At 35.3% G+C, this 12,967-nt stretch overlaps 2 protein-coding genes across 8 annotated transcripts; one reads left to right on the top strand and one right to left on the bottom strand.

Annotated features, from left to right (window-relative positions):
- Window positions 1-12: 12 nt before the first annotated feature.
- AdipoR (adiponectin receptor) lies at window positions 13-8,749 on the top strand. 7 transcript variants are annotated; one of them, XM_043433826.1, is made up of 8 exons: window positions 13-145; window positions 428-510; window positions 2,937-3,235; window positions 3,311-3,409; window positions 4,568-4,739; window positions 4,882-5,279; window positions 5,388-5,552; window positions 5,712-8,749. In XM_043433826.1, the coding sequence occupies exons 3-8, from the start codon at window positions 2,987-2,989 to the stop codon at window positions 5,844-5,846; spliced, it is 1,218 nt and encodes a 405-aa protein (XP_043289761.1). In that variant the 5' UTR covers window positions 13-145; window positions 428-510; window positions 2,937-2,986; the 3' UTR covers window positions 5,847-8,749. The 7 variants fall into 7 exon arrangements, with proteins under 7 accessions (XP_043289761.1, XP_043289763.1, XP_043289762.1 ...); XM_043433827.1 differs by lacking the exon at window positions 13-145 and adding an exon at window positions 161-295; XM_043433825.1 differs by lacking the exon at window positions 13-145 and adding an exon at window positions 179-343.
- On the bottom strand, window positions 8,750-12,871 carry PCID2 (PCI domain-containing protein 2). The gene is made up of 7 exons (XM_043433830.1): window positions 12,760-12,871; window positions 12,487-12,665; window positions 11,895-12,164; window positions 11,761-11,802; window positions 10,533-10,654; window positions 9,981-10,462; window positions 8,750-9,426 (listed from the first exon to the last, which is right to left on the bottom strand). Exons 3-7 carry the CDS (start codon window positions 11,913-11,915, stop codon window positions 8,912-8,914), a joined length of 1,182 nt encoding a protein of 393 aa, XP_043289765.1. The 5' UTR covers window positions 11,916-12,164; window positions 12,487-12,665; window positions 12,760-12,871; the 3' UTR covers window positions 8,750-8,911.
- Between the last annotated feature and the right edge of the window lie 96 nt (window positions 12,872-12,967).

Here is a 12,967-nt window from a genome sequence, read left to right as displayed (position 1 = left end):
TGAAAACAATATGGCTGCCACGTGGAAATACGATTAGAATTAGATCGTTGCTGGATCGGCTGGATCCTAGCAGAGCAGGCAGTGAAGGAGAGAAGGAGGAGGCACTGTGAACAGGCAGCCATATTACTACTGTATAGTTAGTATGGTTAGTATAACTCCATACGTATATACAACGTGAGAGAGTAGTGGCTATCAACTTTTTTCCTCGCGTTCACTTCGGCCAGATACGGCAAACAAATTAACAAGTTAAATGGCATAGAAAACAATACACGAAAATTCATTGCATCATTTTTTGGTACGAATTAAAGTTTAAAAAAGTGCAAGTGAGTAATTGATAGAACAAGTGCGTACTTTCGCGTGTAATTGATAATCGTCAAATGCAGGTTACAATCATAGTTCTTTATATGTATGGTTTGATAACTGATAGGTTATTATTGAGCGGGGGCTACGGGGATAGGTGCGAATTCGTCCCGATCGCGGATGATAAACGTCTCATTGCCGTGATCCCAGGCAAGTGGTCTTTTTTAGAAATATTTTTATATTATTTTAGAAATATTTTTTTTATAAACGAAAGCCGAATACCGAAGTTTACGAATGTATGACAATTCGTTCGTGACTTGATCCCATTGGACAATGCATTTATGAATTTATACCAGTATGTCAGTGCTCGGAAAGTCATTGCACGAAGTAAATGTTCAAACCGTTAACCCATTTTCCCATTCGTAAATCACAAGCTTGGAAATTTCCGTGACTATTTTTTTGCTCGACGATTTCGACGTTATCTAATCCCATTACCTCACCAACCACGTTATTTTTAACACATTTAAGTTCTCACTCCTGGCTGTGGTTTAGTAGGAAAGTAATCGCGATTAAGTTAAATTTTATGTCATAATATTAATCTATTTGGATATTCTATGTTGGTGAATACCGTACACGAACATTTTCTTCTATTATCACATTATTCATGTATAATTCTGGTAACAACTGTCGTTCCAATGTCCAATAAAATTCTGTTGAAGTAAACGTATTTGCTCGCAAGGTCAATGTGTCACTTGGTGATAACAGTGAAATGTCATGCTCCTTCAACGTGATATGAAAAACCTTCAGTCTCTGTAAATCCCCTATCCAAATTCTTTTTTGGACGGATCAGCTTTGGAACAAATAACAAAAACCACTGTATGCATTGTTCAATAGAAAAGGTGATTCGTTTGTATTTTGAGGAATTTATTGATCAATAGCTCTGACTATAATTGACTAAAAAAAAAATATTGAAATTCGAGAATTTATAGAAATTGTTTCTGTCAATGTTTTCTGATTCGTTACACTGAACTATGCTCTTACAATTAGAAATATACACTAGTACTCCCACTATTGTAATTTCATATATAATTCAAATTGTTGTCACAATGATTTCATTTCAGTTATGTGTTCAATTATAATGCTTGATACTCTTGGAATAAAGTATATAGATAATAATTGCAATTGAATCTTATAATCCTCGTTAACGACGCTGAAGAAAAAAATATTTGTAATTCATCAATTATTTATTTTACGAATCAAGGTGTAGGTTAAAAAACTAGGAATGACAAATTCGGCAGGGAAAAAAATTGGAAATTAACTGGAATTATTTGAGAGTTTTATTAGATTATTTCGTTGGACTCCAACGTTGCAAACTTCAGTGTCATTCCTCGTTAATCCAAAAAAATAATCATTTGATTGAATTTTTTTTCAAAATTTACGATCACCTGACGAATTAATCATTCCATTTCAGTTTATAAAAAGACAGTCTTAGTAATCTTGGGGAAAAGATTTCCTCCAAAATTATAATTACCCTAAAGTTTGCAATGTTGGAATTCAACAAAATATATAAGAAAGAAATTGTAATTCCTCAATTTTTTTCCTCCATAATTTGCCATTCTAAGTTTTTCAGTCTACGCTAATGATTTGTGACATAAATAATAGGATAATTACAAATGTATTTTCTGATCATTTCATTGAATATATATAATAAGGGGTCTGTCATTCTGAAAACTTTTAGCTTGTTTTGTAGTCTTATTTAGGTTTGAATAACATTTCCTGGACCACGACTATTCCAACCTAGGTCAATTTGTTCCTCTCAGCTCGATACTATTTTTTATTTAGTAGGTTTTCATTCGATGCTCATAATTATATGCTGCTTATACGCCAGATTTACGACCTTGAGAATATTGACTGAGATATTCTCGCCTGTCTTACTATAAGATTGGGAAGAATGAAATTGTTTGAGTCTGAGCATTATAAGACCGACGACGATGGAGTTTCCTTTACTCTGTTGGAAAATTTGGAAGCTATCTAATCCGCATGATTCTACAGCCTGAACCTCTGTTAGAACCATGCTGTGCGCACATTAATGGGTTGGTTTTGAGCAAATGTTCAGAAAGGTCCAAGCAATAACCAAACTTACCAAACATACCTCATGATACTCCTCTAGTCTCTTCAATTTCTACATTGAAAATAAATCTATCTATGAACAGACTTATGAAGAGTCTCAGTCATTATTGTTGATTATCACAATTCCTATAGCTACGATCATACATTTGTACCCAATATAGTTGCTGTGTGGCTGCTGCTTTACATATACATTGCACATAGCTCCAATGTTGTTTGAACTGAAATAGTCACAAGGTCGTTTTTTATTTGGTATTGGGAAACATTATTGAACGTCACGTCCTTAATTACAACTATATTAACGGTATCTTTGATACAATTGATTCCAAGATTTCCTGCATTTTTAATTTATTTTCTGAATATATTCCACCTGTTATGTATGATAAGGTCAATTGTGTGTAAACTGTTCTAAACTCATTTTATTTATTGAAACTCGTTATACGTAATGAGCGATGAACATATAATAAAACTTGGAGTAATCAGTGCTGTTTATTATTTACTGTTTCCAGGAGTAATATAGAGAAGGCAAGAACTATTAACGACAGAAGAAAAATCAAAGATGTCGGGTTACGAGGACGAAATTGTCGAAGACAAGGAGGAGATTCGTTTGGGGTTGGATAGAGAGGTCGGTCTTCGACATCGTATACCATGGAGCGATCGAGTATCCCTGTCGAGCGAGGTCCCTGGTCTCCACGAAGTGAAAGAACTTCTCGAGGACGATGACGCTTCGTGTCTAGCCGAAGAGGAAGATGGCGTCGGCTGTCCCTTACCATCGACTCCCGAGGACGATCACCTCCTTGATTGCGAGGTATACATCTACTATTATTCGATCATTTGTGACCAGGATTTTGCTTGTGTAAACAATTATTTTATTTTTTTGCAGATGACCGAAGTCTTGAAGGCGGGAGTTCTCAGCGATGAAATAGACTTGGGTGCACTGGCCCATAATGCAGCGGAGCAGGCCGAAGAGTTTGTTCGAAAAGTAAATTTTTTTGCAAATCTATTTTTAGCGCGTTTGTCAATATTTTTGTACTTCAGGGGGGTTCCATTTATTATTATTTATTAACGCCATTCTTGCCTTTTAGGCTTCAGAATATTTTATATTCATCCTGCTCTTTTCTCCCACATACTTTATACAACGGTTCAAAGTCAAAAACAAAAAACATTAGTATTCCTTCTTATTCGATTCCTTATACTCGTACTACATGCTCTCCTTGCTCAACTTTCTCATTCTCTTTTTCAGCTTTATTGTCACCCTTCCTTTTCCCTATTCACCCATAATATCCTGTCTCAACTCTGTTAGTTCTCTCTCCTTCGCCTTTCTTTCGAACTCTCTACAGTACTCGCAATGTATTGTTTTTATCGGATCCTTAAGTATCTTCATACATCCCTTCTTTCTGCTTCACTTCAGGGGTTCCAATTTTAGTAAAAATAGACGGTTGTTCCTCCTTTTCATTACCCTCCTCTCATTCTTCTATTGTTAGTTGAGTCAACACGATTATCTATTTTAAATAGACCAATTTTGAGAACTCCAATACTAATAGTAAAAAGATCTTTTAGCAGAAAATCTTGATTCTTTTTTTCATTATACATTATATTATGCCATACCAGTTTTTGTGACACTTGTATTTTTTTACGCATTACGAATTTTGAAGGCATATGAATATCGTATTTTTGTCTTTTCGTTTGTATTATCAACTAATTTTACTGTGTAAAACGGAACACAGGCTGACCTCGAGAACTTTAACGATATGGTGATTTTTACACACGATATGAAGCAACATATGATATGTACGTACCAAAGGTTTGCCGCATGTTACCAAGTTGAAATTGAGAACAGATATTTCGATTTGAGTTTAATACACAAAATTGAATGCGTAATTAAAATGATTGGTATACGATTTTAAACTATGCAACAATGAAACCTGAGAAACTAAATAATGCAGGCCATATTATTTTTCGTAGCGTATCATCCATTATTTTATATTCCAAATTTTCTAGCTATTTTTTCATCTCCATTTTTTTCTGTCATTTATTTCCATTCCGAAAATTCTTTCACTCAACGTTTTGGTCCATGAAATATGCAAATTTTTTGGAAGACAAAACGAAGGTTAAATAATGGAAATATTATTTGTCACAGGTGTGGGAAGCCTCGTGGAAGCAATGTCACTTTAGAAATTTACCAAGGTGGTTACAAGACAACGACTTTCTTCATGCCGGGCATAGACCACCTCTACCTTCGTTTTACGCTTGCTTCAAGAGCATCTTTCGTATTCACACGGAAACCGGCAATATATGGACTCATCTACTTGGTAAATTTTCATACATAATCTATTGTCTTTTAATATAAATTATCCTGCAACATGAAGTAACTTGGAATTTCATACTTTTTCATATTTCTGTCCAGTATTTGTTAAATGATATTAAAACAATGTTCAATTCCGTGGATTGCAGGCTGTGTAGCTTTTATAGGAATAGCCACATTTTTTCTAAGTCGTCCACCTGTCGAGATTCAACTCGAGGAGAAGCTCGTATTCGCAACTTTCTTTGCCGGTGCTATTTTATGCCTCGGTCTCTCATTCGCCTTTCACACCGTTCACTGCCACAGCGAGTGCGTTGGAAAACTATTTTCCAAACTCGATTACTGCGGCATTGCTATGCTCATCATGGGCAGCTTCGTACCGTGGCTTTATTACGGTTTTTACTGTGACTATCAGCCAAAGCTCATATACTTGTCGGTTGTTGTGGTCCTCGGCATAACAAGCATCGTCGTGTCTCTCTGGGAGAGGTTTGGCGAGCCAAACTACAGGCCACTCAGAGCTGGTGTATTCATGGGATTTGGGCTCAGTGGGGTGAGGCCGCGTTATTTTTTTTATTTTACATTTTTTACTCATTTTCATTCAACATAGTTCTACTTGTTGGGAAAACAAGAAAAATCAAAATAAAACCTTTCATTACAGGTTATACCGGCGGTTCATTACGCAATCGCGGAAGGCTGGTTCAAAGCCATCAGTCAAGCTTCTCTTGGCTGGCTCATACTTATGGGGTGCCTCTACATTTTGGGAGCCATGTTCTATGCCCTCCGTGTACCGGAAAGATTTTTCCCAGGCAAATTCGATATATGGGTGAGAAATACCTTCTTCTTCCTTTTCTCTCTTTGGACGAGTTGTTCGAACACTTGCATAAAAACCGAAGATAGCGTTGAGTAGAGAAAAAATAATATGGATACACACGAGCAACGAATTATGCAATGATTTCTCTACCTTTTTTTTTCCAATTTCCAGTTTCAAAGTCATCAGATTTTCCACGTACTGGTAATAGCAGCGGCGTTCGTTCACTATCACGGCATAACAGAAATGGCAATGCACAGAATGACGATCGGTGATTGTTCGAATCCGGCTCAAGTAATGGCCTTCTAATGAGAGAAAAGATACTCGTACTGGCATCAGATGCCGAAGAAGACGATTTAAATGCGAAATATCGAAATAGTTACAGGCGTGTACAGCCCGCCCGTAACTTTTAATGCTGGAAATCGCGAGTATAAAAGTGATTATCGACTTGTTGATACTTATTCCTAATTGTATAATGTGGGTGTACGCAAGAAAAATACCGAGAAAATTTATGTAAAATTATTATGAGAAGAGATGAAGAAAGCGAGGTGAACACTTCTCTTCTCTGCACTGGGGAAAAAGAAGCTATATGTATATAAATTATATGTACACAGTCTCACATATATCTTTTTCAATAAGAAACGAATTTACCGAGTATAAAGAGGCACTTTTTCACAAGAAATTCGAGTTTCGTATTGTAATAAGTTCGATGGTGAAAAAAAAGTTTTTTTTTCTTTTCTCTCGCTGAGTTTTCAAATAATCATTTATTAAAATTTTGATTTTTGTGCAAAACATTAGGTAGAAAATATTATAAATATTATTTTTTTAAATCGGAATAATCGTGTGTAATATTTGCGATGAAACGTGTTGTGGGGCTCCGTCTAAATTATTTTTACAGTGCCACAAATATTCTGTACAATTTTTTACAATCGATTAATCTTCAGAGGGCGAGGCTGCTCCCTTCACGGACCACCTGGTTGGTCAAAAATTTACAAAACCGTGATTTGAATGATGCACTGATTATCATTATTATCATCATCATTATTATTGCGTCAATAGCTAAATGTTTACTAGAGAAATACATTCTATTGTCGTTTATCGATATCGAATAAAATCTTGCGTTTTGTCGATTCCATATTTAGAGATTTGCGTGTGAGAAACTAAAATTTTTTATCGTTCCCCATTTGGTGGCAGCTAACAATTTCACCATAGAATCAAGAGCGATCCCGGAAATTTTTACTGTATTCGATAATGATGCCTTCACTTAATAAAATCCACCGAATCGTATATAATTGAAAAAATCCTCACAGCATCAGAATCAGAATTACGATTTCATGTCAGTTTTGCATGCAGATATACGTAAATTAATGAAAAAATTCCCGCCGTGTTTCATCCCATATATTACAAACGACGCGAAATATTTGTCGGTGTGCAAATTTTACTTGAAATATTCGTGAATATCTGAGTTATGTTTATCACCTATTGTTATTATTATTATTATTATTATTATTATGAAGTTTATAGGATTTGTCTATAGGACTGAATCAACAAAATGAAGGAAAAACTGCGTTTTCGAAAAAGGGGACGGAGTAATCGACATTTTTGTTATTGTGATTATTAGTTGCAAATCTAGACAAATTTTTGTTGTATAGTTTTTTTAAATCCCACTAGAGAACTTGTACTTTCTTGAATAATCATTTCAATACTTATACAGAGACTAGAAATGAAACAAGGAGTGGATCCCACATGCTTCCCTTATTTCCTCTTGGATATTGCAATTCATTTTGCTCTTTCCTTTGCACACCTCAAACTTGGATATTTATATATAAAACAGATATACAAAAACTTGTGAATTTCTTAACTTGTACTCATGCCGGTGGAATCAGGTAATATTGATGAAAGTTTCAATGGCGAAATAAAGTTTAAAAACTATTGCATAAAAAAGGTAAATCGTACGAATACGAATGAATTATGCGTTTGAGCGTGGGTTAAAAAACAATTTAGTTATTTTTACGATACGTTGGAGTGGACCACATATTTGATTATTAAAAATGTGAACAGTGTCATGTTGACCATATAAATAATTGAACAAAAAGTTGTTTTTTCTCCGCTCGCAAAGTATCGTCGCCTTACTCGTTTGTTGAAGCGTCAATAATCTGTCCGAGTAGCTTTGACCCGGTAAGCAGTGAGAGAACGCGCGAAAATGAATAAAGAATAAAGAAGGAGAGAGAAGAACGAAAAAATGATGAAATAACAACTGAAGCTGCGTTAAAGCGATCAGAGATGAAAAAGGCATGCGAGTAAATTTATTTGAAAGTCGATTTCTCCCTTAAATCATGTGACTTGATTGTTGAGTGTATACCCAACATACCACGGGATGAGAACGGAAAAAAATCTGAGTGCGAAGAAAATGATAGTGATTTCGGTATAGTAGAAAAATGGAATAAAGAAGAAAATATTATGTCACATTGAAAATCGAGGATTTATGGAAAGGTTGTAATGATGGTAAAAAAGGAAACAAAAAAATTTTAGGATGTGAAATATAAAGTGATAATATGAAAATACTATATTAAGCATCGAACTTTATATGTCTATTTTCTAGAAGTTTGTATATCTTCCAAATATTTTTTAAATTAATGCTGGATACGCGTCAGTTGAACCAGCTGGCTACACCAAACTTCCTCAGTTCAAACTTGTAAAATCTGAGAACGGTGTGGCCAATTATTATTTATGGAGGAGTATTCCACTTGAGGAATTTTATTTTTGATTTATTAAATGGAGTGTAAAATCCTAGTACTTTGAGAAAGTGTTGTTAAATTTTTTACACTGAGCTTGACGGTTATAGTAATGGGGACAAATGAATATAAACAATAATAAAAATTTATCGGAACATAAGACGAATAATAAGAGAAAAAATACACGTAGTTACATATGTTGCTATATGTTATAGTGGTGGACAGAACTACGATTCATGGAACATCGATTATTTATTGTTACTGTGTGTTGTATTTCTAAAACCATACCGTTAATTTAAGCGAGTACACACAGTAGCAATGAAGTGAATTCCGCAAATCGAGGTCTTAGTAAATTCGTTCATGTATTTTTTTCTTTTTCTTCCTGGTTCAATGATCACTATTCTCAATATCATGGTCGTTATTATTGCATTGTTTTACTTAAATTTTAAGTGATCAATAAAAAATTTCCAAATGTAATCTCTGTTGTTTGCTTGTTTATATTTAAGAATGAATGCGAAGTTGACATGTAAACTTTATACACACGATGAATATGATGAATATTCGTCGAAAAATATCCGCATCACTTACGTTCAAATTTAAGCGTCGTTGCATAAATTACAAAAGTGACATCCATTGTAACTAAAGTATCAACGACAATCGTGGAAAAGGATTTTGTTTCGATATAACAAGTTTTTTGTGCTGATGCGATATGTAACCTTTGATCTTTCCTTCGAATATGAGATTGGCTACGAGACATTCGGTTTCGTCCATGTCGATATCGTCCAAACCCCTCATTTGCAACGCTGTCACAAGACTCTGTACCGGAATTTGATGGGTATTGATGGCGACATAAACTTTTTTGAAAAGATTACGATAAGCCAGCAGTTTCAGTTTTTCGACAATGAGATAAATGCCAGCGCCGATAAAAAAATTTTCGTGTTTCGTCATAACGCTCTCCAGTCGACGCAAATCACCTATTTTAACCGCCTCAACCAGTTCCCAAAACTCCATTAGATTGTATTTCTCAAGAAGTCTTTGTTTTGGCATGTAACCAAGTAACATTTTGACTGGCACTAGATACGTCAGTATAAGACGTTTGTTCCTCTTTGATTGCTTGTGACAGTGCTCGAAAGCATATGTCAAGTGTTCGTCGGCTGAAAAATTTATGCGATTTTGATTATCACAAGTGTTGTTCCACCGATTTGAGCTTATTTACAACACACAAAACTACTTTTAAACGATTTGATAATCGTTCATATCGTTCAATATATGTTCAATCGTTTATTAATCGTTCAAATAAATGGGGTTTATCCCATTTAAAATCTCGACCCTCGGAATCACTTTTGCAGTCTCAATCAATAAAATAATGGGAAAAAAGAAAACGAATGATTTTTAAAACGTGTCAAAAATGTATGGAGATTTCAAAAGTAGGATAGAAACTCTTAACTTGGCAGTGAAGAAAAATAATTGATCCCATGTCAGTCATGAAAATATAGTTTCATCTTTAAATAACCTACGACGAAAAGAATGAAATAACAACTTTTGCGGCACAACTGAATCATGGACAATTATTGTTCATAAAAATCTATTTCAGAACGCAAAACCACAGGGTCGAATTCTAATGAAATAATCTTCCTAAGCATTGTGTACTAGTTTTTCAAACTTTGAGAGAAAGGGTGATGAAGAATTCATCGAAAATAAAGCTTACCTGCTTTGTAATCACTGTCAAACATAGCTTTGCGACCCACAAAAAATTTGTAAGTTATTCTCTGGGCAAGGGGAAATTGATCTTTGTAGGCGGATGATTCGATCGCTCGTATGAGAGGTTTGCAGAGATGCAGTTTATTGATTCTGAAATATACTTTGAGAAGTTGATTAACCAGAGCTAACATGCCCCATTTCTTAGTGTCATCCTCTGAACTGCGATTGTCAGCGGCACAGACTCGAAAACATCCCATAAGACATTCAGCACATTTTTCCAATATTTCACCAGGCTTGAAATTTTTATTCCTCGAAGTCTCGGCTCTCAGCGCCAAAAGTCGTAGTTCGAGACATACCATGTTCATTACAGGAAGCATCCAATTTTCTTCCTTTTGAAGTTGAAGAATTTTTGTTAATGCTCCTACCAGAGAACTCTGATAGTTGTAAGTTGTGTATGCATCGTCTCCTTTTGTTAGGGACCCTATGACTCTGAAGTGAAAAAAAATTCATTAATAACTCGTCTTCATCAACGCAATATACAATTTTAATGAAATCTTACTTCAAATGATATATCACAAGATCTACTGAAACCGATGGTAAGTGCTCCATCACTTTAGTCATTATTGTATCAGAAGCGAGCTGTGGTATTGATGCGTGAGCATGCCGAACGGATAGCAAATCCTTGAAAAAAATATCAATGTCGTAACAATTTGCAAGGATTTATAATGATCAATAAAAACCCTTTCCTAAACTATAGACCTTTCCCTCTGCATATTTATGTTTTACAAGGTGCTTTAGCTAACAATAGAAACATTACAAGATTTTTTCAAAATTCATCCTAGTATAAAGTGGTAGAAATATTTTGAGTGGAGCAAACTAAACGAATTTAACATCACCATGATAGTTCCGAAGTTACAGGTATTGTTTTATCAAAATTATTTGTATCATTGAAAATGAAAACTTTTTAGTTCGCTAAATTTTCTATATAAAATCTATGCTTCAACAAATATTTTTAAGTTTCAAAAGGCTAAAATCATTTGTAATAACTTTGAAAAACCAACTGTCTTCAACAAAAAAGTAAATGCTACACATGTCTCTGAAAACAGTTGAAGCCTCTCAACGTGTACTTTTCTATTTAGAAAATATTTGGGAGCCGGGTTCTACTACACATCAGAAGTACACTTTGTGAGTGAAAAACTGAGTGGAGTACATGATTTCTAACGTCTGTTAGAATTTACAGAGAAAATATGTTAGAAAAATAAAGGAAAATAATCCTGTGTATTTCCCACGCATGAAAATAAATTTTCAAAAAATATGGGAAAGATATAATTTTTTAAGTAGGAAGTTGAAATAAGACACCGGGTATATTTTTTACGTTGATGAAGTGAAAAATGAGTTTATTTTCAAAAGTTTTAAATGAATTTTATTAGACAATTGTAGCATTGAATAGCCGCTTTAATCTTTACGCACACTTCAGGTGTACCTAAAAATAATTTGATATTGGCAAAATAATTAGTCATATATATATATGACAGTAAAAAGTTCAACTCCTGATGCCAATTCATGAAGCTACTGCTCTTGATCATTTTTATGAAATTTTTATGTCGAGTTCGCTATTTTGGAAGATTTATTGTTTTTTTGTGAATTATAGATCAGAGAATCACGTCAATTTGTGTGGTAGACTGCTACTGGAACTCCAAAGGTCTGCATTTATAAATACTGATAAATACTGTACATGTGTGGTCCTTGACATATACGAAAGACTAAAGTTTAAAGGTAATATTTACAGCTAGCAAATCGCCGTCTTCTTTCAGCCAGACACGGCGGACCTGAAATACAAGAGTTCGAATAAATTATCCGGACGATCTGAATATTTCCATTTTCAATTTTAAAAAAATGGATGGTAAACGTCGAATGTTACCTGCAATATGTACGACTCCATTGTTTGCAGTTTTCTCTGGAGCAGCTTGAATTTCTTGATTTTTGTTAAAAGTCGTTCAGATCATTCAAATACCATTTGTCAACAAAAACACATGCGGAACCCGAGATTGTCAGGTAGAAAGCTTTGCTCAATAAGGAACAACTCTCGACTCCGACCACTCCGACGTAGCAGTAAAAAATCGAATATTTCGAGAGGTAGATGGCGTCCGGTGAGAATTCGTGTGTGTGTCAGTAGTTTACCCGCGTTTGCCTGGAATGATTTCGAGAATGATTGAGGGGAAAAGAAGGCCAAGCAACAATAGATTTTTATATCTCTGAACTTCCGTGACTGACTTTAGATTGCTGATTTTTTTTAGTGCTGTTGTGTTTGTTAGGGTCTTGTCGGTTCAAAATCGACGCTTATCGGAAATTTGAATTAATAAATTCAAAACGAAAAATCATGTTTTTTTTCAACATCACAACAAATTATTTTCTTGGAAAATCTGTTTCCCTAACTCTACCCAAACTCATTTGAAGATGGATAAATTAAGATATCCCTAATTATTTTTTAATTTCACCGTCAACTGATTTACCGCGTAGCGGCCGTGATGAGAAGCTTCGGGAGCCCGCACCGTTATAGAGAGAGCTTGTTGCAAGGCTTATCTTCTATCTTCGCTTCCGTAGGCAGTTTCTGTTCCGCTCCGGCTCCTTCGTTCGTCCAGCAGCTGCTTTATTGGTATAGGAAAGGTCGGTCATGTAGGACTCGCCACAGCTATGGTGTGAAAAGAATGGTTTTTTATAGGATTGCGTTTCGTCTCGGGTACAGTGGCAGACTCATCAGTGGGGCTGTGCCTACTGTACCCTACCCCAGACGCTTTGTGGATGAAGGGTTCTGGGATGGACGTTATATATATTGGACGAGAGCCTGCACGAAGCGTTGACGAGAAACTGTAGCCTCGTAGCGGTTGTTTCGTGAAGTACTTTGGAACGCCGTCAAAGACAACTGCGGCGCCGTCTACTGTGACTGTCAGACATTCTCAGAACGCTGAGCGGCGTCGTTCTGGCTTATATCCC

This window comes from Venturia canescens, chromosome 1 (assembly GCF_019457755.1).
Source record: "Venturia canescens isolate UGA chromosome 1, ASM1945775v1, whole genome shotgun sequence".
Lineage (NCBI taxonomy): Eukaryota > Metazoa > Arthropoda > Insecta > Hymenoptera > Ichneumonidae > Venturia > Venturia canescens.
The sequence above is the reverse complement of the archived record's forward strand: the minus strand, read 5'-3'. Positions and strand labels throughout refer to the sequence as shown.